This window comes from Aethalodelphis obliquidens, unplaced genomic scaffold, assembly GCF_003676395.1.
Source record: "Aethalodelphis obliquidens isolate GAN/ISIS:26980383/991018 unplaced genomic scaffold, ASM367639v1 scaffold26, whole genome shotgun sequence".
Taxonomy (NCBI): Eukaryota; Metazoa; Chordata; class Mammalia; order Artiodactyla; family Delphinidae; genus Aethalodelphis; species Aethalodelphis obliquidens.
The window spans coordinates 18,513,240-18,540,472 of record NW_020837970.1 but is presented as its reverse complement, the minus strand read 5'-3'; the positions used below and the strand labels follow the sequence as shown (position 1 = coordinate 18,540,472).

At 52.8% G+C, this 27,233-nt stretch overlaps 2 protein-coding genes across 14 annotated transcripts in view; one reads left to right on the top strand and one right to left on the bottom strand.

The window, feature by feature from the left end:
• Positions 1 to 737: 737 nt before the first annotated feature.
• On the top strand, positions 738 to 24,040 carry GRAMD2A (GRAM domain containing 2A). Its single transcript, XM_027123518.1, is given in 13 exon segments — positions 738 to 864; positions 18,107 to 18,187; positions 18,975 to 19,032; positions 19,394 to 19,469; positions 20,095 to 20,198; positions 20,804 to 20,902; positions 21,035 to 21,106; positions 21,581 to 21,643; positions 22,614 to 22,760; positions 22,884 to 22,946; positions 22,949 to 22,970; positions 22,973 to 23,084; positions 23,932 to 24,040. Coding segments are annotated over 13 exon segments (1,062 nt in total). The 5' UTR covers positions 738 to 808.
• The window catches only part of SENP8 (SUMO peptidase family member, NEDD8 specific), a 55,772-nt gene continuing 44,567 nt past the window's right edge, over positions 16,029 to 27,233 (bottom strand). For 5 of the 13 annotated variants that reach the window (XR_003436434.1, XR_003436435.1, XR_003436436.1 and 2 more), the window contains one exon: positions 22,173 to 25,435. The gene's annotated coding sequence lies outside the window, so the exon portion shown is untranslated. Of the gene's footprint in view, positions 16,316 to 17,114; positions 17,240 to 21,902; positions 25,436 to 27,233 lie in introns of those variants that run through there. The other 8 variants (XR_003436446.1, XR_003436445.1, XR_003436444.1 and 5 more) reach the window with 6 other exon arrangements.

Below are 27,233 nucleotides of genomic sequence, written 5' to 3'. Positions count from 1 at the left end.
AATAACAATTAACTCCATGACAGTGTATTGTGTGTCTATCCTTATCACAGCTCTGCCTAGCCCATGGCCCAAATATAAGAATATCTGGGCCACTTTCTTATGATTTTTCCAGTTGATGACGTATCCTCTAGTTAGTTTATGTTACCATCTTTCAAACAATAATCATTGCTTTTTATTGGGGTGGCCAAAAAGTTCGGGTTTTTGGTAGGACGGTAGGAAACCCGAACCAACTATTTGGCCAGCCCCAATAACGTATGAACCTTGGATTTCTTTTTCGTGCTTTTGTGCAATGGCTAGAACTTCCAGAACAATGTTGATTTACAGTGGCGAGAGCAGGCATTCCTAGGGGGTTTCCACCAGTTGGACAATCTGGGGTTCTCCCTGGAGGGAGAGGTACCAGGACCCAGTAAGCTCTTTAAGAGTAGGTCATCACCCGGGAATCCGAACCTTAGACGAGCACGGCTTGGGAGAGCCCGGTTAGCAGAAGCCTGTGGCAGGGCGCGGAGCTGGACCCTCCTGGGACGTCCCAAATCCGGGCCAATACCAGGTTTGGGTCCCGGAAGGGGTGCGGGCTCCCTTTCCAGGGAGCAGAGGTGTCGGCATGGTTGCTGTTTTTCCAATAGCCCTCCAGTCTACGCAAGCTTTTGCTCTTCCGCTTACAGACGCATCGGCCCCCGCCAAGGGGTGGGCAGGGCAGGGCCGGGCGGGCTGGCGCGGGGCCCTGCGGTGCTGGAATTCTGGGTGTGGCTGCCCTCTCGGCGCCGGGTGGCGCTGGGCTCTCCAGCCCTTCCAAGGGCTGGCGCAGAAAATGGACTTGTGGTTCGCGGGCTGCGGCAGAGATGCGCCAGGGGTGAGGAGCGTCAGGTGAGGATGGCTGGGGAAGGCTGGACCAGGCGGGGAAGCTGCGGGCAAGGGCAGCACCCACTCTCCCCGACTGTGGACACCCCGCCCAGGGAATCAGGAGAGGGAGGTACAGTCCCATCCCCCAGAATCTCCGTGGTCTTTCACTGGGAGGAAGGCAGGATCCGAGGTTGGTGGGGCGCTGAGCTGGCCGGTGTCCTGGGCTGCCGGCTGTGCTCGGCAGCATCCTCACTTGTGCTCAGACGCCTCTCCTCACAGTCCGTCCCTGGGATGCAGTCAGCAGCGTGGGAGAGAGAAAGGAGGGGCAGGCCTTTAGCTCCCGAGTCTGGATTCAGACCCCCAGTAGGGCACCAAAACGGTCCTGGCTAAGGCTGCAGATCCCCTCCTTGTTGCTAAAGTTACTTAGACTGCCTTCCAGTCCTCCCGCTGTTTGGCCTCTCAGCAAACTTCACTGCTTTCCCATTCCTCCTTTTTGAAGTACTCTTTCGGCTTCCATGACAACCTATACACCTGGTTGGTTGTTTTGTTTTTGTTTTTTCGCGGTACGCGGGCCTCTCACTGCTGTGGCTTCTCCCGTTGCGGAGCACAGGCTCCGGACGCGCAGGCCCAGTGGCCATGGCTCACGGGCCCAGCCGCTCCGCGGCATGTGGGATCCTCCCGGACCGGGCCACGAACCCATGTCCCCTGCATCGGCAGGCGGACTCTCAACCACTGTGCCACCAGGGAAGCCCCACACAGTCTTTAAGTGCTGTAATTCTTGAGGTCCCAGGCTACTCTCCTTCCCCTCCCTCTTCCCCATCCTCCTAGTGGAGATATAATTCACACACCATAAAATTCATCCTTTTAAAGTGTGCCGTTCAGTGGCTTTTACTGTATTCACAAAGTTGTGCAACCATCATCACTGTCTAATTCTGGAACAGTTTCATCACCTCCAAAAGAAACTCTATGTGCATTAGTCACTTCCCATTTCCCCTTCCCTTCAACCCCTGGCAACTACTAATCTACTTTCTGTCTCTGTGGATTTGCCAATTCTGGACATTTCCTGTACGTGGAATCATACGATATGTGGTCTTTTGTAACTGGCTTTTCATTTAGCATAATGTTTTTCAGGTCCATTCATGTTGTAATATGTATCAGTACTTCATTCCTTTGTATGGCTGAATTATGTTCCACTGTATGGGTATACCACATTTTGTTTATCCATTCATCAGTTGGGTATTTGGGTTGTTTCCATTTTTTGGCTATTATGGTAATAAATATCATAATTCTATGAGCATTCCTTTTTTTAAAAACTTTAAAAAACTGAAGTATAGTTGATTTACAATGTTGTGTTAATTTCTGCTGTACAGCAAAGTGGTTCAGTTATACATACACATACATTCTTTTTAATATTCTTTTCCATTATGTTTTGTCACAGGATATTGAATATAGTTCCCTGTGCTCTACAGTAGGACCTTGTTGTTTATCCATTCTATATATAATAGTTTGCACCTGCTAATCCCAAACTCCCAATCCATCCCTCCTCCACCCCCTTCCCCCTTAGCAATCACAGGTCTATTCTCTATGTCTGTGAGTCTGTCTCACAGAGAAGTTCATTTGTGTCATATTTTAGACTGCACATATGAGTGATATCATACGGTACCTGTCTTTCTATTTCTGATTTCACTTAGTATGATAATTTCTAGGTCCATCCATGTTACTGCAAGTGGTATTATTTCATTCTTTTTTATGGCTGAGTAATATTCCATTGTGTATATGTACCACATCTTTACCCATTCATCTGTTGATGGACATTTAGCTTGTTTCCATGTCTTGGCTATTATAAATAGTGCTGCTATGAACATAGGGGCGCATGTGTCTTTTTGAATTGTAGTTTTGTCTGAATATATGACCAGGAGTGGGATTGCTGGATCGTATGGGAATTCTATTTTTAGTTTTTTGAGGAACCTCCATACTGTTTTCCATAGCGGCTGTACCGGTTTACATTCCCATCAACAGTATAGGAGGGTTCCCTTTGCTATGGGCATTCTTGTACAAGATTTTGTGTGCACATATATTTTCAGTTTTCTTGGGTATATGTACCTAGGAGTAGAATTGCTGCATCATATAGTAAACGTTTAACCATTTGAGTAACCACCAAACTGTTTTCCAAAGCAGTTGCACCAATTTACAATCCCACCAGCAATGTGTGAGGGCTCCAGTTTCTCCTTATCCTCACCAGCACCTGATACGAATTACAGTCTCTCGGGGGTGTGAAGTGGTATCACATTGTGGTTTTGATTTGTATTTCCCTGATGACTAATGATGTTGAACATCTTTTTGTGTACTTATTGGTCATCTGATATCTTCTTTGGAAAGATGTTTATTTAAACATTTGCCCATTTTTAGTTGGATTATTTGTCTTTTTATTTTTCAGTGTTGAGTTCTTTAAAAAGATTTTAATTGTGGTTAAGAAAAACACATAACATAAAATTTACCATCGTAACCATTTCTAAGTTCATTTGTACAGTTCAGTAATGTTAAATATATGTATTCATATTGTTGTGCAACCAATCTCCAGAACTTTTTCACCTTGCAAAACTGAAACTCTATACCCGTTAAATAACTCTCCATTCCGCCCCCCTCCTCCAGCCCCTGGCAACCACCATTCTACTTTCTGTTTCTATGAATCTGACTACTCTAGGTACTTCACATAGGCGGAGTCATACAGCATTTATATTTTTGTGACTGACTTTTTTCACTTAGCATGACATCTGCAAGGTCATAAGAGTTTTTCATATATTCTAGATACTAGTCCCTTATCAGATGTATGATTTACAAATATTTTCTCTCATTCTATGAGTTTCCTTTTCACCTTCTCAATATCATTAGCAGCACAAAATCTTCTAATTTTGATGAAGTTCGATTTATCTATTTTTTCTTCTGTTTCTTGTGCTTTTGGTGTCATAGCTTAGGAGACCATTGCCTAATCAAACAAAGATTTACACATATGATTTCTTCTAAGAGTCTTAGCTCTCACACTTTTGAGTTATTTTTTGTACATGGTGTGAGATAGGGATCCAACTTAATTCTTTTGCACGTGGATGTCTAGTTGTCCCTGCACCATTCGTTGAAAAGACTATTCTCTCCCCTGTTGAATCGGTCTTGGCACCCTTCTCGATAGCTTCTCTTCTTTATGTACCCACTTTCCCTGGGGGATCTTCCTAGCTCCTGTACCCAACCATGGGCCAATAACTCAGAAATGTATCCCTTCAGCCTGGACCTTTCTTCTGAGCTCCTTACTCATATGTAACTGGATATCTCCACTTAAATGTTTCTCACACATGTTTAAGACTGAACTCATGATTGTTTCCTTCAAATATGTTCTTTTTCCAGTATATTTTCCCCTCTTTTGTCTCAGCAAAACACAGCAGTATCCTGCTTGCAATCCAGAAATCTAGAGTCAGGTTTGACACTTCTTACCTTATGCCCCACATCCAGTTGATCACCAAGTCCAGGTTGGTTCTGCTTGGAAATATATATTGTGAATCTATCCCTCAACCTCTATCACCACCACTGCCACCAAGTCTGAGACCTCATCTCTCTGCTGGAATACAGTCTCCTAACTGGTCTGTCTCCATGGAAAATTCTAAATATATACAAAAGAGGAGGAGAGTTGTAGGAGGGACCCCCATGTATTCATCACCACCAACTACAATAACCACCGACATCAGGTTGTCCCTATTTCATCAGTACTCATCCTGTGCTCCCCCTGCCCCACACCCTTTGGATGACTTTGAAATAAATCTATGTATTAGAGTGATCTGTGACCACGCCCAGGGGTGCCAGCTCAGACAGACGCTGCCCCGTACTCTTTAACGTACAAAGTTGACAGTGTATTTCCCCTTTAAAATCCCTTCATTGGCTCCTCATAGCTTTTCTTCTTTTCTTTTTTTTTGTTTTTTACTATAAACAACTTTATTCATGGACTTTCATATAAGTATAAAAGTGATGGATATTAAAATCACACTTTCACATACATTTTCCAGAAAAAGCCAATTCCTGTATATACTGAAATCAGATATCAAAATCTGGGGGCCCAAAGTCCCCAGAAGAAACCAGTTGCGGGGGTAAGCAGCTATATCTAGTGTCTCCGACTCCATTTCTGCAGCGCAAAAGGCCCCCCCATAGTTGTTTTGTTTGTTTGTTTGTTTGTTTTTTGCGGTACGCGGGCCTCTCTCCGCTGTGGCCTCTCCCGTTGCGGAGCACAGGCTCCGGACGCGCAGGCTCAGCGGCCATGGCTCACGGGCCCAGCCGCTCCACGGCACGTGGGATCTTCCCGGACCGGGGCACGAACCCGTGTCCCCTGCATCGGCAGGCGGACTCTCAACCACTGCGCCACCAGGGAAGTCCTACCCCCCATAGTTTTTTTTTTTTTTTTTTTGCGGTACGCGGGCCTCTCACTGTTGTGGCCTCTCCCGTTGCGGAGCACAGGCTCCCGACGCGCAGGCTCAGCGGCCATGGCTCACGGGCCCAGCCGCTCGGCGGCATGTGGGATCTTCCAGGAACGGGGCATGAACCCGTGTCCCCTGTATCAGCAGGCGGACTCTCAACCACTGCGCCACCAGGGAAGCCCACCCCATAGTTTTTAAGAGAATGACAAAAACCCTTACTGGGGCCCACAAGACCCTGCATGATCTAGCCCTGCCAACCTCTCCAGCCTCATTGCTCATCACTTCACTACTCACCTCTACCCTCCAGACACAAAGGCTCTGTTTATATTTCTCATACGTGCCACACACATCTGGCCTCAGGGCTTTTGCACATCATAAACCCGCTAATAAACCCTCTACAAGGACCCCTTCCCAACACCCTCCAATCCTCCCCACCCCGACCCTGCCAGCCCCTCAGTCTGATTAGCATCCATTGGCCATCAGTGCAGATCCTGCTGCTTCGGGGGGTCTTCCCCACTCTCCACGGGTGACTCAGGACTCCTTGACAGAGGTCCTCCTAGGACGCTGTGCTTTGCCTTCATAATGTACATTACACAGTTATAATTATGTATCCGTCTCTATAAATATTTGTTTCATGTCTGCCTCTCCCACCGGGCATTTTGGGGATAGTAGCATGCCTTATCCCTCTTCGTGTACACAGCACTTACACAGAGCTGAGCGAATACAGGCGTTCAATTGGCATTTGTAGGATGGAGGCAGAGGGGCTTCTGCCAGCCTGTCCTGGGATTGGGGTTTTTCTGACCACGGAGAGCCAGTGGCCATCTGCCCCCTCACCCAGTTCCTGCCTAGGCTTTGTTATTCTCTCAGACAACATTTGCTTTCCCTCCTGGCTTGAGACTTTCTTGCCCCTTTGCAGAGGAGTAACTGAGGCCCAGAAGGGGAGAGTGGCTTCTCCAAGGACCCACAGCAGTGAGAGGTACTTCTAGGCCTGCGTCCTGTCTTCCTGTCCCCACGCCCAGGCTCTTCCAGGACACTGAGCCTGCTCGAGACTGCCTGTGCCCTGACAAGAGCCAGGTGGGTCCCCAAAGCCAGAGTGATTCTGAGCTGGGTGTCCCTGGGTGGTTGGAGTTGGGTATGCTGGATGCTACCCATGGATGGACAGAGCTGACTTGTCCCGGGAGTAGCCACACCTCCAGGCAGCCTTGAGTGGGGGTGAGCATCTGAGGGTGTCTGTGGGCCCTCCCCTCAGCCTGCCCGGCAGAGGGTGGCCCCCAGGAGCACAGGGGTGCTCTGTTTCTTCATGAATGCAAGTCTGTGTTTAGACCTGAATGACCAGCTTCTTGTCTGGAAACAGCCAGGCCCCGAGTGGCCTGCCAAGAAAAAGTGGTCTGTGACCAGGTCCAGGGGTGCCAGCTCTCACAGATGCTGCTCCAGCGGTGGGCCCTGTGGGAGGAGGCCAGCAACAGGCAGGTCACTCTCTGCAGAACCAATTCCCTGCTCCATCGTAGCCGGGGCTTTGTAGGAAATCCTGCGTATCCCTGGGAGCAAAGCTTCCAGTTTTCTGCCATTTGTCCATCTGTCTCCCTGGTGACTGTTCTCACTCTGCAGGTCTTTGAGCTCTGGCCAGGAAGGGGGCAGCAACTGCTGGCCTCGTACCTCTGGTGGAGAGAGAAGAGAGGGTGGGATCCTGAGTATGGTTGGGCCTGAGCTGTGGGAGGACCTCTGGGCCCCAGGGGATAGGACGCAGTCCATGGATGCCACCTAGGTGTAAAGAGGGCCCTGCCCGCTGCCACTGTCCCAGGACATGTATGGAGATTTGCGGGTGCAGTGGGGGGCCCGGTGGTGTTCCCATCTCTACTTCCCATGGGGAGCTCACCTCTGGGCATCCTTCAAGGGACATGATGGGAGGGTAGGGGGGCAACTCAGCTCTCAGTGGTGCAGGCAGGGGTGGGAGGTCCAGCGGGCAAGGCTGTGAGAACCAGCCCCCTTCCCCAGGGCTGGGCCGTGACCTGTCTCAGATCCTCACAGCGGCCCTGACCATCTGCAGTCCAGAGAAAGGATTCTCCCCATTTTAGAGAGGAGGGAGGAGACTCAGAGGGAGATGCCTGGGGGCCACCCGGAGGGTCAGGGGAGCCAGAGGCAAACTTGAGTGAGTTGTTCTCACTCCAGGCCGTGCCGTGTGTTTTGTGGGACTCTAGTTCCCTGGCCAGGGACCGAACCCAGGCCCTTGGCAGTGAGAACGCAGAGTCCCAACCTCTGGACCTCCAGGGAATTCCCTTACTCCAGGTCTTATGTTGGCATCTTGAGGCCCCACTACTGCTACACAAACTACACAGAGGGGTTTTCCACAGGGAGCATTTGTCTCTTCGGTAAACAGTTATGGAGCACTTACTGTAAGCCTGAGGTTGTGCGAGGCCCTGGGGTAAGAGGTGAATATGACAGTCTAGGGGGGAGACTGCCGCATCAACAGGTGATGCAGCAAAGGAGGCTATCTGAGCAGAAGTGGGCACAGGGAGGGACGGCTCTGCTCTCCCTGGAGGTACAGGCCGGCCAGGCTTCAGGGAGGAGAGGTCCTGGGGGGTGAGAAAGAGGGGTCCCTACCTCGGGCAGCAGCAGCTTAGCTGAGCAGGGCCCAGGCAGACCTGGGAGGGGGGGGCTCCTTAGCGCGGCTCCCGAGGGCAGGAGAAGCGTCAGCCTGAGCACTTTGCTCCCAGATTCTGTCCGCATGAGGAGCAGGGCCTTTCTGGTGTGCTGAGAGCCCAGGCCTGGGTGGGAGGTCAGGGAGAAGGGAAAAGGGGTTGGGGCCCTTTAACCAGGGCTGGTCCAGTCAACCAGGCAGCTTGGCTGCCGAGAGTGGGAGATGGGGCCAGCCTTGCCCCTGGCCCTCCCAGCTCCCATTGGATGGGAGGACCCAGGGTTTCTGAGATCCCCGTAGGTAGAAGGAGTTCTTGTTAGCACCAGCGCTCAAAGGGGTCCTTGTTCAGGCTGGATCTAGCCGCCCCCAGAGGGCTGGGCCAGCCCACATCTTCTTAGCAACTAGCTCACCCAGTGTGTTTGGTTCTTGGAGTAAGGGAGATAAAGGCTGGGGGGTTCTGATCTAAGGAACCCCACTTCCCAGAAGGGCTCCCACATGATCATCTCAGCCCAGTAGACACCCCCTCCATTTCCCCTAGTCCCCCTGTACTGGGCCTGTGGGGAGAGCAGGCGCCTGGCCCTGCAGCAGGGAGAGCTCTAGGAAAGGGCAGAATTTGGGTCCCTCGAGCGCTCCAGGCACGGTAGAAAGAGTGCACACTTTCAGCCAGACTGGATTTTGAATTCGAGCTCCACTGCTTTCCAGTTATGTGGTCAGGAGCAAAGTGCTTTACCTCTGTGGGCCTCAGTTTCCTCATCTGTGCAATGGGAATGGTGCATCTCTCTTGCATGACTAGAACTGGACTGTGATTAGAGGAGATCGTGAGCCAGATCCATTCACCTCCTTCCCCCTGGGGGCTCCATTGTTAATGGGGCCAGACTTGGTCTGAACTTTCTTCAGAGGCTTCTTCCCTTTCTTGGCGCATTGCAGGTATGGTACCCCCAGGTGTGGGTATCAGCCGTCTATGGAGTCCTGGCCCTGCCAGTGAACCCAGCTGAGCCTCCCTTCTTCACCCGTGAGGTGTTAAGTTGTACTACCTGTCCCACTAGTTGCGGCGAGCGGGGGCTACTCTTCGTTGCGGTGCGCGGGCTTCTCATTGCGGTGGCTTCTCTTGCTGCAGAGCATGGGCTCTAGGTGGGCGGGCTTCAGTAGTTGCAGCACTTGGGCTCAGTAGTTGTGGCTCGCGGGCTCTAGGTCGCAGGCTCAGTAGTTGTGGCGCACGGCCTTAGTTGCTCCGTGGCATGTGGATCTTCCCGGACCAGGGCTCGAACCCCTGTCCCCTGCATTGGCAGGCGGATTCTTAACCACTGTGCCACCAGGGAAGTCCCATCATGTCTTAAAGGACATCACATGTGTGCCCTCGTTTGTGGTCTTCGGGCAAACCAGGTATGGGGGTTTTTGGTCTTGGCTGCAAGGGCCGGGGCATTGGGAGCAGATGGAAAGTCAAGGAGCTGCCGCGGGGAGCGGACCCTCTTCGCTGTCTCCCAGGGCGGGGCTTGGCCCACGGCCCACCTGCTTCTCTCTTCACTCTCTTCCTCATTCTCGACCCAATCTCCAGGTGCACCCAGTCACTCTGGCCCAGCACACCTGCGGCTCTCTCCTGCCTGTTCACTGCCTTTGGCCCGCCTCCTCCACCTCCCGTATTTCCCAGTTAGGATTCATCAGAAAGGGATCCTGATGGGCCAGCTCAGCTTTTCATTCTTTTTTTAAAAATTTTTATTTTAATGTGGACCATCTTAAAGTCTTTATTGAATTTGTTATAATATTGCTTTTTCAAAAAATATATTTTGGTTTTTTTTGTCCATAAGACATGTGGGATCTTAGCTCTCTGACCAGGGATCGAACCCGCACCCCCTGCATTGGAAGGCAAAGGCCTAACCACTGGACCGCCAGGGAAGTCCCTCAGCTTTTCATCCTACAGAGGGCGCTGGTCAGCTTGCGGGTGGCTTTGCTCGGGTCTGGAGCACCCCCGTGGTTCTATCCTGTAGCCCGGGTCATCTGTACAAACTGGGCCTCCACATTCCCTGTCATTTCAAAGCTGCCATGGGTAGTAAAGGGAAACGAAGCATATTCCTGGCCCAGGGGTTCTCAGACCAGCTCCTGGGAAGTAGAGATTGTGACTAGGCTGAGCACCTGCCCCACCCTGAGTCCTTTGCCAGGGCTGCTGAGCAGGACAGACGGATTGGGGCCCAGCATGTGGCCCCCAGCTCAGAGCCACACGCCCTTACACTCAGTATGGAATTCAGTTACGGGATTCTCTCCCCTTCCCTGATGGGTGGAAAAGGTGAAACTTGTCCTTGTTGTCCTAGATATGGATCATCAGCTTAGAAAAATAAAAAGTGAGGTGCAGCCTCTATGTAAGAAATAATAGAGTTATTTTTTTGCAAAAGGAGGTTGCCTTTCCACTTCAAGTTTCAGTGTACTGACGACGAGCCTGACTCTGTCCACGTTATTCCAGTTTCCCTTGGGGAGAGGGCTTGTCAGCCATTTTCTGGGCTGTACTTCGGGCCAGTGGCCCTGAGAGAAAGATAGGGGGGGCTCTTGGGCAGGACACAGTGTGGTTCAGGGCTGGACGCTGCCACACGGGAGGGCTGGCCTTACTTCCTTGACAAAACTCAGGAAATGAACTCTGCGACCTTAACAGATGAAGGAAATCTCTATTAAGAGCGTGATTCCCTGTTTTGCCAAGGATGTTCCTGGAACTCCAGAGGGCCGGGTGAAGGCACAGGAGGGTCAGGGCCCCAGGTCCGGAGCCCAGGTGGGAGGACTGGCCTCGGAGACCAGGAGGTATGCGTCTCCCTCTGAGCCCCAAACAAAGGAGGGGTTTAAAATCACCCGAGAGCTTTTAAAAGCCTGAGGCTGAACCTCATGACCCAGCAATACCAACCCTAAGTGTTTACCCATAGAAACGAATATTTGTGTGCACAAGACACAAGGTGCTGAAATGTTTATAGCAACGGTTTTGTAACAGGCAAAAACTGGAAACTCAATAGTAAAATGCCCCTCAACAGTAAGATTAATAAATCAGTTGCAACATGTCCATATAATGGAACTCTAAACATTAGGGAAAATGCAGAGTTTGCAGCCACACGGCAGTGTGGATGAATCTCACCAGTGTGTTGCCGAGTAAAAGAACACGTACCACGTGATTCCATCCACAGAAAGTCCCCGAAGAGGCAAAGACAATCTGTGTTGTTGCAAGTCGCGTAGGTGGTTCTCTTTGACCGGGGGTGGGGGGTTGGGAGTGGGCAGTGAGACTAGAAGGCGTGGGAGGGGCTTCCGGAGGGCAGCTTCTCCGGTATGCACCGTTTGTGAAATGCGTTGCACGGTTCACTTACTTTGTGTGCACTTTTCAATATGTAAATTACACATCAGTAACAAGTTAAAAATATATAGTTACCTAAATGCTACCCCCAGAGGTTCTGATTTAACTGGTTTGAGAACAGAGCTCAGGGATCATTTTTCTTTGGTTGGTTTTTTGAAAAGCTCTACAGGTGATTCTAGGGTGTACCCGGCAGGCTACCCTTCTGAGTTAACAGGATGGTCTTTTTTCTCTGTGAAGTAGGTGGTGAGCTGTGTGCTGAGATGTAGAGGTGGGGTGAGGGAGCCTAGGGGAATCTGGAGGCGCCCCAAGGTCTAGGCTGCTGAGCCCCAGGGGTGGACGTTCCTTCCAGGACACGCGCCCTCAGCTCCCTGTCCCTAGATGGCTCTATTCGCTGTCTCTGGCTTTGCACTCTCAGGGGCCTGCTGCTAAGATGGGTTTTCTTTCTTTTTTTTGGCCACTCCACGTGGCTTGCGGGATCTTAGTTCCCCAAGCAGGGATTGAACCCCGCCTGGGCAGTGCCAGCGCGGAGTCCTAACCACTGGACCGCCAGGGAATTCTCTAAGATGTGTTTTCTGTTTGGAAAAGGTCTCTCCTTGGAGCTGATTGGGACCCACGTCCTGCAGGAGTGGGGGGAGCTGGCCCTGGCCTTGAGAAGAGCTGACAGGGCCCACAGGACACTCTAGCATCTCAGGTGTCCACTAGAAGACAACTTGGGAGAGTGTGGACATCCCCCTGGGGGAGGAGACACCTGAGGGGACCCTCCAGTGACCACAAAGGCCCAGCTGGCTCCGGCTGCCAGGCCTGGCCGAGTTTTCTGCTTCAGCACCAGCCACGGGCACTGCTGCTGCCCGAGGCTTGAGGAGCGAGGGGAGGGGTTGCCCTATGGTTAGGGAGGGTTCTGGTGGAGGGGCTGGGGAGCGGGTGGAGCTGCGACAGCCCAGCGGGGTGCAGCCAGTGAGCACTGCTGTGGGGCTGGGAGGGGCCCAGCCTGTGCTTTTCCCCAAACACCCCCTCCCATCCCTTCCGAGCCACTTCACCCTTTTCCGTATGTCCTCTGTCTCCCACCCGGGCTCCTCTTTGATCAGTCAGCCGGCGTGGATTGAGTGCCTGGCGCTGCCGGGCCGGGCTGTCTGCCTGCTCCACAGGCCGGGGCTCCCGGAGGGGAGGGCCCATCTGTGGGTGACCCCCCTCCACTCCTGTCCACCACCCCTCCCCTTACTGCTGGGCGTCCATCATTCTCTGTGCCTCCTTCACTCTTACTGCCTGGCTTTTAAATTTTTTATTTATTTATTTATTTTTGGCTGCATTGGATCTTCGTTGCTGCGCACAGGCTTTCTCTAGTTGCGGCGAGCGGGGGCTACTCTTCGTTGCGGTGCACGGGCTTCTCATTGCGGTGGCTTCTCTTGTTGCCGAGCACGGGCTCTAGTCGCACAGGCTTCAGTAGTTGTGGCACGTGGGCTCAGTAGTTGTGGATCGAGGGCTCTAGAGCGCAGGCTGGGTAGTTGTGGTGCATGAGCTTAGTTCCTCCGCGGCATGTGGGATCTTCCTGGACCAGGGCTTGAACCCGTGTCCCCTGCACTGGCAGGCGGATTCTTAACCCTGAGCCACCAGGGAAGTCCCTACTACCCGGCTTTTTTCCTCCCCTCCTCCCTCTTGAAGTGTCATCGTGTCCCTTTCTCTGTCTCTCCTTCACGCATTCATTTAGCAAACATTGGGCGCCTGCTGTGTGCTGCTGGTACAGAGATGTAGAAGACACAGCCCTGGTGGAGCTCAGATGTCTAAACAGACAAGCACAGCCTGGGGTGGTAAGGGCTGGAGCAGCAGCGTGAAAGAAGGGACCAGGGACCACAGAGGAGGGATGACCAGCTCTGCATGGGGGAAAGCTGGGAAGGCTTCACAGAGAAGGTGACGCCTGATCTGGGCTTTGAAAGACGACCAGGGAATTCCCCAGGTAGATAAGCATGGCAAGGAATTCCAGGAAGAGCAAACATGCAGGGGTGAAGGGCTGCCGCTGAGCTGTAGGGGTGAGGCTGGAAAGGAAGCAGGAAGGTCAGGAAGGCCAGGTAGGAGGCAAGAAGGAACTACAGGAGGAAAGTCAGCAGGAGGGGGGCAGGCTCAGATCTGGGCCCCAGGTGGCTCTGTTGGCAGTGTGGGTGTGGGAGAGTGCCAGGTGTGGAAGGGCAAGGCTAGGGGCAGGTGTAGTTAGGAAGCTGTTGCCAGCATCGAGGAAGAGGATGATGGTGGCCTAGGCTTGCCTGCTGTAGCAGGAGTGGAGACAGTAGATGGTACGGTGGGTCGGGTGGTGCCAGGCTCTCGGGGCCTTGGCGGTTGACTGGTTGCAGCGGTGGAGAAGAAGCGTGAGTTGAGGACTCTGGCTTGGGTAACTGTGGAGGACGGGGCCTTTCAAGGGGAAGCAGATTTGGGGGGATGATGCTGAGCTCACTTTGATGGATTCGTCTAGATGGCAGGCTCTGCCGCTCTGGAGGGACGAGGTGTCACATTAGGGATTTAGGTGGGGGAGTATCTACCTGGTGTGGATATTTTGAGCCCGGGGGAGGCATCCAGAGCGGAGTGCATGTGTCAAGTGTCCCATGAAGCTTCGTCTGTGAGGTCCCTAGGAAGCAGCTAGACTCAGCCTCTCTGGGTCTTCTCTGCACTGCCTCTCTCTCCCTCTCCTAACCTCTCTGTGTCTCCCCTTTCCTTCTTTTTTTTCCAGCTGTGCTGCTTGGCTTACAGGATCTTAGTTCTCCGACCAGGGATTGAACCCGGGCCCTTGGCTGTGAAAGTGCGGAGTCCTACCACTGGACCACCAGGGAATTCCCTGTGTCTCCCCTTTCCTGATGGGCCTTGCTTCTCTCCCGACGTCTCTCAGTGCTAGCTGCCCATCCCCTCCCTCTCAGCAGCCCCCTGGGCTGGGCAGGCTCATACTGGGTTCCTGGGGTGATAAGCTCAGTAAGGAATGAAGGAATGGGCAGTTAGCCTGAGTTCCCACTGGGGCCAGCAAGGCCTGAGGGCAGGGCAAGCACAAGTTGTGTCCTCTGGATCAGCATCTTGCCTTTGGACTAGGCTCAGCAGAATGAAAGGGCCTCATCTGAGGAATTTTCAAACCTTTTCTACCCCCTTTAATGTCCAGCCTACTGAGCCTCCCGTGCTCCATCACCCTCATGACAATAACGACATTTTTTTGTGGCTTTGATTGAAAAAATAGATACGGTTTTGAAGACCCTTGATATTAACTCCATAGTCTGCACATGGAGGTGTGATGGGGCTGGATGGGCAGCGGGTATGGTTCACAACACACATAGCAAGAGCAACTAGGTTGAGGAAGGCTCTGTGGGAGTGGACAGAGACTGCCGGCAGGGGGCGGGGACCCAGCCTGGCCCCTCACTCTCCAGCGCCCTGCTCTTGCCACCTCCTTCGTCTGGGTCAGGGCCCTGTTGCTCCTTGGGTGGACCCCACCTGCCTGGTTCTGTTGGTGAATTCTCAATGACTATCACCCCAGACCTAGCTTTTCCTCTGACTTTGCTCCCATCTCTTTATTTTTACTCATCTAAACAAATACTATGGGAAAGAAGACGAATCAGTAGAAAGTCTGACTTGAAGGTGATTTTGAAAGCAGTGCATTTTGGCCATAGCCAGGGTCTCTGTATCAACAGCATTATCAGGACGGCCCGGAGGGGCTGATTTTAATCGATGGACATGAAGGATTGGCTTGTGACCATCATGTTCATCACACGAAAAGGGGTTGCTTTGAGTTTGAACATATTTGAGTCATTTACCCCAAGGGACTCCTGTTTTCTTACCGTTATTTTTTTCATGGAGATGCTGTGGGAATCGTGGCAGCCTTTTTTTGTTATTCTCATGGCCCATCTCTCCTCCAACCTCTGTTCTTGATCTCACTTACACTGTCCACACAGTCCTTCCTCAGACATGTCACGTCACGAGTGCCTGTTGCACGCTGGCGGTGCCCTAGGCTCAGGGGCTGCGATGTTGCAGGAGGCGTCCTGGAGCCCCTGGAGGTGGGCAGTTAGAGCTCACACACAGGTGCCTGAGAGGGAGCCTGGGGTTCGGGGCTGAGAGCCTGCAGTAGGGCTCATCACTAGGCTGGGGGAGGACTGACAGAAGGCGCCCCTCCCTGAGGTCACATTTGAACCTAAGGATGGGTTGGGTTTAGAATCTATGCAAAGGCGTGATTATTACGCAGGGTTAGATGATGGAAGCCAAGCAGGATTATAGTCCCACCCAGCTGGTAAGGCTCAGCTTCCTTTTCTCTGGGAGTCCTGCTGTAACTCTTTCACTCTGTGTGTCCTCTGAGCTCCTGCAGCCCTGACAACTCGTATCACACTTTCCAGTGCCTGAGTGACAGGCTCCCTGCCTCTGAAACCATGATCAAGTTCCTCCTTCTTCCTCTTGGGGTCTTGTTTTATCCTTGGTCCCCAGGGCTGGAGTGTGTTCCTTGGAGCGGAGCCCACACCCATCTCCTCCCTGGTGGCCCCGTGGGCTCCTGGGCTGTAGGGTTCAAGGTCTCTAAGGCTCGGTGGTTTGACTTGTACACACTCTGCCTCAGGGGCCTCTCTTATCCTCAAAGCAAGAAAGAAACAGAGAGATGAAAGAGAGGGATGGAATGGGCCGCACAAAAATTAAACACAAGTACAGCAACAATACCACAGAACTGAAAGGCAAATGGGGGAAGTATTTGCAAAAATGATAAACTAAGGATTAATCTTCTCAACAAAGAAGGTATACAAATCAATAAGAAAGACATGAAGATCCTTATAGACAATTCACAGATGAAATCCCAGTGGTTAATATGTATTTGGCAAAAATGTTCAACCTGTCAATAAGCAGAAATAGAAATGAAAACAATATATTTTCGCCTATCAAATTTGCAAAGGTGAGAAAAAGATAATACCCAGTGTATGGCCTGGATGTAGGGCAACGGGCACCCTCATATAGTGCTGATGGCCATGCTCGTTAGTAGAGCACCTGGAAAGCATTTTGGAAGTGGGTCTGAAGATCCTGAGAAATGCTCATTCTCCATCCACAAATTTCACTTCTGAGAATCTATCCAAGGAATGAATAGGGACATGGGGAATTTCTCATGAAATTATGTTAAGCAAAAATAGGGCATACAAATTATATGATATATAATCTCACTTACGTAAATTATATATTTATGCATAAATGTTTTCTTTGGGTGATTTTGGGGGAATTTTTTTCTTATGGGTGATTTTTGATCATAATGCTTTATATATTTTATATTTCTCATATTTTCTATAATAAGCATTAAAAAAATCAAGGGGGAGAAGTCTCTGTGAAATGTGTTATGATGGACCCAAATAAATTCAGAAATTAACTTTAGGAGTCAAAGGGTCACATCGCTAGCACAACCTGTCACTTTGAAAGATTCAGGACATACATGATATGTGCACCAAAACTGACCGTAAGGTTGAGGACAGAGGTCATCAGGCCACATGGCTGTGGTTGGGCTCATTTGGTGGGTGAGATCACCTGGCTCTTTGCTGTGTGACACTGGGTACAGCCTGTCCCTGGCAGGTCTCAGTTTCCTATCTGTACAATGGTAGGGTGGGAGGAGGGTCAGATTAATAATCCTGGAGGGGCTTGGCAGATCTTGGCTAGGCAGTAACTCTTCTTTTATTTATTTATTTTATTTATTTTTTAATTTAATTTTATTTTAAAAAATATTTATTTATCTTGGCTGCACCGCGTCGGGATCTTTGTTGTGGCACGCGGGATCTTTAGTTGCGGCACGTGCACTTTTAGTTGCTGCACGCATGTGGGATCAAGTTCCCTGACCAGGGATCGAACCCCGGCCCCCTGCGTTGGGAGCGTGGAGTCTTACCCACTGGATCACCGGGGAAGTCCCAGTAACTCTGTTCTTGAAGAAGAGAATTTGACTTTGCCTGGTGACACTGCCCAGAGGGACGGAGCGCTGGGATCTGCAGGTTCCAGGTTCCAGCTCCTTACCTGCTGAGAGACCAGTGCACAGACCCCGTTACCTATTCACGACCACCACACTGCCCTGCCGTGGCCCTGCTTCGCCACCCTCTCTTCCCATCACCCCTGGGCCCACTCAGCTGCGGCTAGTTTGCCTGCTCAAGCTTTAGTCTTTCTGCTCTGGAGGAGCAGGAAGGGGAGGACCCTAGGCTTTGGAGCTGTTTAGTGGAGGCATGAATTCAGAAGCCTTTGGGGAGCCCCACCTGCCTATGGAGAGGGTGTCTCCCCCCTCTCGGGCCCTCTCTATTGGACATTTTTGTGATGGTTTGGCTCTCAGGTCCGAGCTACCCTGATGGTCTGACGGCATTGAGGCCACTTCCTGGTGTGGGGCATCCCCGCCCCCTAAGCCCACACTCAGCTGTGGGCTGAAGTTCACAACCACATCTGCGCAGTATCAACTGCTCAGCCTTGATAAGGCCTCCTGTGCTCAGAATCCTTTCCCAGAAGCTGATGGTTTACGGTAGTACTGCCTGGGCTCCTCCGAAACTTCTGCTTTCGGTCGGGAGCAAGTCACAGGGTCCTCCCTCCCAGGTGCCTTCTGAAGGGTGGGGCTGGAGGCCTAAGAGCTACCTGGGAGATTGATTTTCCTTCATACCCAGGCATAAACTGGACTTCACGCTTCCAGGAAAGACAGTGAGTGAGTCTCCTCTCTCTGTCAGTTGCCCTGAAGCCCTGCCTGGGCTGCTGCCTCTGGACAGTGACATCTTCAGCGCACCTTGAATAGCAGGGCCGGTCTTGGGTAGGGGGCAGAGGCAGCTGCCCTGGACATGGTGGAGCTGGCTGGGAAAGGTGTCCCCAGAGAGCCCCCCTTCCTGATGAGGGCCTGTTTCTCCTCAGTATTCAACAGATGCACGGAAAGACGGCTTCTTTGAAGAGCACGGAGAAACTAGGCAGGGTCCAGAGACTCCGAGGCTCCAGGTGAGGCCCCTCTCCCGATCAGATATACATACTGGTTGGGGGTGGAAGCCCTCTGGAGGTGACCTGTTCGAAAGGGGGCCTTAAGGCTGCGTCAGGGGGGTTAGGTTGGGCATAGGCTGCCCGGGGCCTCTTCCTCCCACTCCCAGGCCTGTCCCAGTGCACTGGGACCTAGCAGAGTCCAGGCTTCTCGGGTTACCAGCCTCCTCCCTGCCCACCTGTCCTCAGGCCAACCTGGCCGGGGCAAAAGTTAGCGTTTCAGCACCACCCCCTCTCCGCCAGCCCTGGTAGCTTCCGTCAGGTCAGGTGAGTCTGCCCAGCCCCTCACTGCAGAGCTGCAGGCCCTGGGAGAGGGCAGTCCTGCTGGGATCATGGCCCATGGCCAGGCCCTGGAGCCGTGAGGCTGACACCCCCACCCCACCTGCTCCCCAACCCTGTGCCTCCTGCTCATTCACTCTGCGGTCCGCTCCTCTGCTTGCGCCTAGGTCAGAAAAACGGGAGAGGGCTTTTGACACTCAGGGGTGGGCAGCTCTGGGACATCGAGGCTCAGGCCGAGCATACCTCCTGGGGGCGGCTGCTCACAGCTGTCGGGGAAGAGGGCTCTCAGCGACCCCTCCCTGCCTCAGGAGTGCCCCTCCCCAGGGCGAGCTCTGCGCCCGCTGTGAAGGGCCCCAGCCTCCAATCTCTGCCCCAAGCTTGTGGCTTGAGGCCAGGACAGAGTTGGCACTAAGGATGCATGGGTAGGACTTTGAGGGTTCCTTGTCCCTGGAATGGCATGTCTTCTTTGCAGTCTGCACTGGCCAGAAGGCTTGAAGGGTGAAGGCGTAAAGAAGTGCGGCCGAGAAGGGGTAAGTGTGGGGAAGCCGACTTCTCACTGCCCACTGAGAGAGGGGTCCCGGGCTGCCTGAACTTGGTGACTGTTGGCTCCTTGGCCACAGGCCTGTCACCAGGAAACCTAGTGGGTGTCCCCTCCTGGGTGGGAGTTGTGTCCTCTTCCAGCCCTAGGCTGCCTGTCAGGACCTCGCGTCACCAGGAGACAAGCTGTGCTTGGAGCTCAGCCCTCCACACCCACTGACTGCTTACCCACTACTTCATGCTAAGTCACCGCAGGACCCCCACCCCTGTGGCCTTATTTGCTGGTGGCTGGAGCAGGGCCCTCTGGTGGTCCGATCTCCTGGGACTTCTCAGACCCAGCTCGTGTGTTTGCAGACGCTACTGAGAAAATACAACCAGCAATATCACAAGCTGTTTAAGGATATCCCCTTGGAGGAAGTGGTTCTCAAAGGTGAGCTGTCTCCCCGGGTGGCTGGACAGGCACCTGCAGTGCCCAAGGCCCAGGTCCTCTCCCAGAGCTTCCAGGCACAAATCAGATATGGGAACTGGCTGCCCTTTGAACGTGCCCTTTTTTCTTCAAAAGTGTGAGAAGGATGGGCTGATTTGAGATATGAAGTTGAATTTACAAAAATTTTCTTGAGGAAATGTCGGGGCTTCCAAATCTTATTTCTGTTCTGCTCTTATCAGTGTCTATTCTCTCCTGCTCAGGCCTGCCAGGGAGTGTGTGGGAGCATTTGCACAATCAAGGCCCTCTCTCCCTGGCAGGGCAGGGCAAGGAGTTCTGCCTGTGGAGGTGAACATCCAGGCTTAGGGGACCAGGGCAGAAACCTGCCAGACCTTTTGGGGCATGGATGGAGGAAGAGGAAACATCTAGCAGTCTGGTGGGGTGGGAGCGGTCAGGAGTCACAGGAAAGGATGCTAGGGTGCTGGGGGAATGGGTTGCTGGGGCCTGGGATTGGGAAGGGTACTGAGGAGGACAGTCCCCGAGGCTGGACTCTGGACTCCTGAGTGGGAGGACCCAGGCCCCGGGGCTCCCGGGCTGGCCTTGCTCACGGCAGTCTCCTGTGACTTCCCAGTGTGCTCCTGCGCCCTCCAGAGGGACCTCCTTCTCCAGGGCCGGCTCTTCATCTCCCCCAACTGGCTCTGCTTCCATGCCAGCCTCTTTGGCAAGGATATCAAGGTAGTAATAAGTGATAAGGGCTGCCACAGCCCAGGGAAGAGACGCCCCTGCCCTGCGGGTGCACCTCAAGTCAGGCCTGTCCCCCCACACGCTGACACTTGGTGAGGCTTCTCACTGTAGGGCATCCCACCTGGTGTCCAGGGCAGCAGCCCCACCCCTTCCAAACAGGGGCCCCAATCTAGACTCCACATGGCCTGAGCGGCCTGAACAGTTCACTGCCAAATTATTCTGCCTACGGGTACCTCCAAAATGCCTTCAGAATCAGAGTGGGATGTCACACTTAGGGGGGCCCGAAAGTGGCCATGGTGCATGGTGGCTCAGGGAACTCTCTTACTGCAGTATGGGATTCACCAGGGCAACCATCCTTGCCTCCTGGATGATGGGGTGAGAAGCCGGAGCAGCACGTGCGGCCAAGGGGTGGGGGATAACTGAAGGGAGCCTGCGTGAGACGGTGGAGGCTCAGATACTCTCCCACGTGGGACCAGACATCTCCACGGTGCTCGTGCTTGGGTCACTGCCAGCGGTGGCTGGCGCCCTACGCAGGAAGCAAAGGGACTGTGTCCTTAGGGGTGAGTCCTGAGAGAAGAATCCCTCTCCCCCGTCAGGTGGTCATTCCCGTGGTGTCTGTGCAAATGATCAAAAAACACAAGATGGCGCGGCTCCTTCCCAATGGCCTGGCCATCACCACCAACACCAGCCAGAAGGTCAGTGAGATTCTGGGCCAGCGCTCCCTTGTCCTTCTCCCCATTCCAGCTCTAGGAGTCCACAGCTTGACCCTGGCACTCTCCCAAGTCTTTACGTACCTTGCCCCTTTCTGTTTTCTTTGTACGTTCTAGTATGTCTTTGTGTCACTGCTCTCCCGGGACAGTGTATATGACATGCTGAGGAGGGTCTGCACCCACCTACAGGTATGAAGCTTGGGGCCAGGGCTGTTGTGGGGGGGGCTGGCCCATCTCCCCGGCACAGGAAACGGGGAGTAACAGGCTCAGGCTCAGTGAATCAGAGGCAGTCCTTGGACCATGTGTCTATGCTTGTGAGCCTTTTTGAGGCCACTGGGCCCTCGTGTGTCCCCACGTATAGCCCTCACTTGTGCTTCCTTGGTGCACAGACGGGCAGGAGCATGTGGCCGCTTCCCAATATGCCTACAGCTCTCTCTCGCCTATGGTGAGGGCAGCAGCTTGGGGGAGTATGTTGCCTTGGCTTTGCCCTCTGCTCCAGCATTAACTAGGGATCCCCCTGCAAACTCTGGGAGCTTTAGGCTCTATCTGACCTAAAGTGGCTTATTTGGAGGTAAAGCTCTCTTGGAGAGTGTTAATACCTCCCCATGCCTGACTTTGGCTGTTCCAGATGGACAAGTGATCCCTGTTCCCTTCCCTCCTCAGCCTTCCAGCAAGAAGAGTCTGAGCGCAAGAGAATCTCTAGAGGAACCTGAGTGCGAGTCTCTGGTGAGAGCTGAGGCTGGGAGCAAACGTGGCTGGCCTGAGATTGCCTGTGGTTCTAAGGCTTCAGGGCCTCCCAGGCAGGAGCCCACAGTGCAGAACTGGGGCAGCAGGCTCAAGAGCCAGTGGCCGTGCTGTGTAAAGGGGTCCCCTAGACCCGGCACGCTCCATACCATGCAGAGCCGCTGTCCTGGGCAGACGTGCTAACTTCCTGAGCAGAACAGGTGCCCAGCCCCCGGAACACTGCCCAGGTTGGACCCTATACCTTCGCGGGTACAGAGCCAGCACCCCATCCTCTTTAGCAGTCAGGAGGGCCTTCAAGGGGCTGCAGATGTCCCTGGGGAAGAGTGCTGAAGGCAGTCAGAACTGAGGCAGGATCCTTTTAGATTGGCCAAGGTCCCAGCTGTTTCTTTTGCTCCTGGGATCCTGGGTAAGCAGTTTCTAGAGCAGGGGTGGGGGGTGGAAATGACCCCAGGGTGTTTGAAGTCTACTTCAGTAACTATTAAACGTTTAGCCAAGCATACAATACGCACAATGCCATGCAGGGGATGGAAGGCGATGTTCCCCTTTTTATTGATGGGGACCTTAAGTCAAGGTTAGTGACACAGGGTTAGAGCCCAGATTAGCAGGAGTCATAACTTGTTCCGTCTAAGATATACAGTGCCAAGCTGTCTTGGACTCAGCCGGTCTGAACACGCACCTGGGATGGCTCATGTCTTAGATTCCACTGTGGTTCTACACTAGCAGTCTTCAAAGACACCATTCCCTGGAAGAGTGGCTGCTCACAGCAAGGGAGCAGATGAGACATGTGATTGCTATGGCAGTGGTTTCCCCGCTTCTGGGCACCCGCTTTCATGCTTCCTAGGCATCCATATTGATAATATCTGGAAAGCCTTTGATAAATCTAGCGTGAACCCCTTAGGGCAAGTGAGGTCCCAAGGGCCATGGGAGACAGCTTCTCCTGCCTTCTCTGCAGGAAGTCCTCATCCCTGAGATGAAGTGGAGAAAAGTGTGCCCTGCCTCCAGGTCCCTGTCCCTCCCAGACAATATCCCTTGTATCCCTCGGGCATCCACGGATGACTTCTTCCCCTCCAGGAAGCCTCCGGGGTCTGGTGAGTTCAGCGTGCTTGTCCATGGCAACTGCTTGCAAAGACCAGGCTTTCCCGCCTCCCACTTCTGCAAAAAGAGGTCATCACAGCCAGCAGGGCTTCTGAGAGCTGTTTCTTTCTTTCTCCAAATCCATAAGGGAAAGCCAAGAGCCCAAGCGGCTCCAGAGAACACGGGCGGGGGAGTGGGCTGGGGTCCTGCCTTCTGCCCAGGAAGATGCCTAACGCCGTCCTGTTGCAGAGAACGCTGACTATGAGGAGAAGAGGCTGGAGGACGAGCCCAAGAGCAATGGGGAGCAGAGGCTCTGGGATCATGGGCTCCTGAAGGTCTTCCTCGTGCTGTAGGTGGCTGTATGGAGGGTGGTGGGTGTCTGAGTGTTTAGAGCCGGGGCCTTGGTGTGTGGGGAGGTCAGTGTCCAGAGCGAGGGGAAGGTTCTGAGTCAACTGCAAGTTCCCGGGTGGCATCTGGCAGCCGTGCAGCAGGCTCTTCTAGAGCAAGATAAAGTATTTCCAGTTTTCATTCTTACAACCCTGTAATTTAGGGTTAAGGCTGTGGAGAGGGGCAAGACATGAAACTGTTGAAGAAAGAAAAAGTTGCACAGGATTGGGGAGGAGGAGGGTTGGCAAAATCTGAGAGGCCCATCAGATAGACTAAGGGAGAGCCATGGCCTTCCTGCTGCCCGCCATTGGGGTGTTTTCTGGAAGCCCAGGCTTGTCTGTAATTCTGCCTAAGTAGAGCAGTGAGCATGGTGGGATGTTTTATGAAGAGCCAGCCCCTGGATTCCCTCACCTTACCTCATCACCTTCCTCTGGCTCTGCTGGCTGGGTTTTGACTGTCAACCTCAGCACTTGCTGGGGGAAGGGCTACCGCCTTAGGGGGTAATCTTAGTGGCCTTGCAGAGGGGGTGTAGGACCAAGGTGGCTGGTCAGAGGGAAGGTGGGCTCAGCTGAAGGATCCAGAACTCCTGCTGGGCTTCAAGGACACCTCCATGGGGACGAGTCTCAGAACCCCCATGTGGCCTCTGGGAAAAAAGATGCCTAGGTCTAGAACGTAACTGCAGGCAGAGGGGTCTTTAATTCTTCCAACTGCAGGAACTAGCTTAGTCCCACTCCTATTTTTGGGGATTCTGTAAAAATGCCCCGTTTCTAGAAGAGAGATTCAATTCCTCCTTACCCCTCTTTCTCCAGGATCTGCTTCTTGGTAATGTCTTCATCATACCTGGCGTTCCGCATCTCCCGGCTAGAACAGCAGTTATGCTCCCTGAATTGGGGCGGCTCAGTCCCTGGGCACAGGTGATGCCTTTTCTCTTTCTCATGCTTCTGGGATTGAGGGTTAAGGACAGCAGCCAAAACCTATGGCCAGGCTGCTTGTTAGCCTGGCTGGTCTTGGCCTTGCCCTTGAGCTGGCTTGATGGCCCTCAGCAAGGTTGGGCAGGGTACACAGATCCCACCTGGACCCCCTCTCATGGGTGGACAAAGTCTTCACTGACTCATCTGTCTGCCTTCTAGGCCCTTTGTCTGACCTGGTCATCTCTCCTGTGTGCAGGTAACAGCCACTTGGCCTTTGTCCCCACTCCTCCGAGAAGAATGCTCTGGGTGCTAAGGTGCCACCAACAGTCCGCTTGGTTTATGCTGCTGCTGTGCTGAGACTGAGTCTGAAAGAAAATATTCCGGATCCCTTCTCCTCCCCCCAACTCTTCTCCCTCCTTTAATGAGTGATCTTTAGTACCTGTTTACAAAGCTCCTACAATTTGGGGACTCGGACAAAAAGCCAGATTTTTGGATCTAGCTGAGGAATTCTGTACACTAAGCCTCAGCAACCACTTAAATGAAAAGATTTTAACTTGTTCCTCGGAAACAGCTCTGACATACAGGAAGAGCACGTGGGGCCGCTGCAAGGGACAACGGCCACGCTTTGATACCTGTCACTTGGCTCACTCCAGTGGTGGGACAGAGGCCAGAACCCAAACCACCAGTGTGGCCTTCGCTCTCTCCCAGCATACTGTGCTCTCACTTGGACACCTGAGAGTCCCTGATATGGGGCCCAAAGGACTTCTCTGCCGTCAGCCAGGGACCCATGCAGGGCAGACTGGAGGGAGTGAGGTAAGCTATGAATGAGGAGAGGAGGGCCTGTGGCCAGGATTCCAGCAAGAGGAGTGTTCACACTTTGTGCAGAGGCTCTGTTCTGGCCCCTCATGAGGAGGCTGGCTGAATCTGAGAGGACACTACCTGCAGCCGGGGACTGTGGCAGTGGCTGTGAAGGAGAATAGAGGTCCAGCATTTCTGTGTCCTCAGCTGCTATTTCCTGGTGAGACAGGTGGAGCAGGGCCTTTTGACCACTGTGGTCGCAGACCAGGTACTGGATCTTTCCCTGGTGTGCTCAAACATTTCCAAGGTGCCCCAGGTGGGAAGTGGGGGATGGAAGGGGCAGTGGCTTTGATCTGAGGGCTTGCTTTGTACTCTCTGCCTGACTGCCTGGATTTTGGGTGTGGCCAATGGCAGCCTGTCGGGCTTGGCTGGGCACTGGGCATGATGGTGCTGGGCCACCACAGGGCAGAGCTCACCATGTCACCTGCAGGCCATGCAGGAGGGTCCTCCACTCCACGGGCTCTGTTCTCCATGAGTATAATGGAGGTGTCCAAGGTGGGCCTGGGACAGTGCAGGGACCAGGCCAGGGGGGTCTGTCTGATACCTTTGGGGACAAGAGAGGTAGAGGATAGGAAGAGTGGACATGGTAGTGGCTTTGCCTTAGATATTCTTCCTTCTCTGTCAAGGTCTCCTCAATTCTAAAAGCTTCTCTGTGCCTTAAAACTCTGGCCTGTCCTCTCTGGGACTCCGAAATGCTAAGAGAGTGCCTTTGTAGGTTCTGGAAAGGGCTTAGTGAGGAGGCCAGACGTATCAGGGAAAGTCAGTGGCGATGGGGTGGGTGGTGTCAGAAAGAGCCACTTTTTCCCTCTTCAGACACCTGAGAGGTTAACTAGGGAGAAATCCAGGTGGAAGTTATTTACTGTGGAGCTGTGACTGTCCTATTTATGACAAACCCAACTGAAGACTGGAGGGACTGACAGGAGGTGACAACTTCCTAAACTCAGACTGGAGGTCTCTTCATTCTCTCCCCATCCCAGGTTCTAGGATTTGGCTTAGAGCCTGGCCTTGTGGGATACCTGCACTAAATCTGTATGTCTCAGGTGAAACTCACTGCTCCATTCTCCCCACATTGCCACACCAGATGAATGCCCGTCCTTTTTTGGGAACCAGCCCCCTTAATCACTTCCTTCCAATCAGATTTTCAGGGAAATAATCCTACTTGCCCCAGCACCTCCCCTCCCTGGTCCTTGCTGAAGGGCAGGGAGAACAGGTCCATTCTCTGAGGCTTGCTGGGTTGAGCCAGAGGCCATGAGAGGTGCCAAGTCTCCAGTCTGCATGCCCCAGGCTCAGAGACGGCAAGAGGCGTGCAGTAGAGTAGGTGGCTTTGGAGGCCCTCTTGGGGTCCAGGGCTTTGAGTGATAGGAGTGTGTGCCTGTCCCACTTGGAGGGCCCTCTGTTTCTCCCTGCTGTCCCCCAGTCTGGTCCTCTGGCCAGCGTCCCTTCTGTTGTGCTCATTTATAAACCATGTGTATTTATACAGCCTGCTTGCATTGGAGGATGCTCCTCTAATTCCCTGAGAATTTGGTTCAACTATCCTTCAGTTGTTCCACTATGGCGTTGAAAATATTTTTAAATAAAAAATCCGATTTTTCTAGTGTCCCATGGTATGGGAAGTTCACTTTTATCTTTTGACTACTCATTAAAAGTGCTCTTTACTGACATATTTGGCACGAAGGAGACTAACGGAGCCAAAGTCATTCCCAGAATCCCAAGTACTTTGCACATCTCACAGGACTTTAGCTGAGCTGACTCATACTTCAGGCATATGGGGAATGGTAAGGATGGCCACAGCACACCACCATAGCCTCCTCCCTCTGTTGGATGGACACTGAGAATGCTTCCCTGTTTCTCCTGGGCAACTCCAAAGCAGTGTCCCTGGTTCAACTAGTACTGTGCTCCTGACTCAGGAATTAAAGTCTGGAACTCAGAGCTAGAAAACCCCTGTGTCCTTTTCTATGACATCAAGCCTAGATTATGGAGGTTAAATTCCAATTTGGGCCACGTCACCTTACTTTCTGTCTGGGAGGCCCCCTCTAGTAGTGATTCATTCGTTCAGTAAATGCTGAGCCCAGACTATGAGCTGGTACTAAGCTAGGCACTGAGGATAGAGCAGTGAACATGTCAGGCAATATCTCTGCATCCCCCATGGCACTTGCATTCCACATAAACATAAGTTCCAAGTAAGTCGTGAACAAACAAGGTAATTCCAGATTGTGGTTAAGTTCCATGAAGGAAAGAAAGTGATACAAGATACAGTAAACAGGGAGGTGGCTTTGGATGGGTGGTCAAGAAATGTTCTCTGAAGTGAGATTTAAGCTGGTGCTTAAAGGATGAGGAGCCAG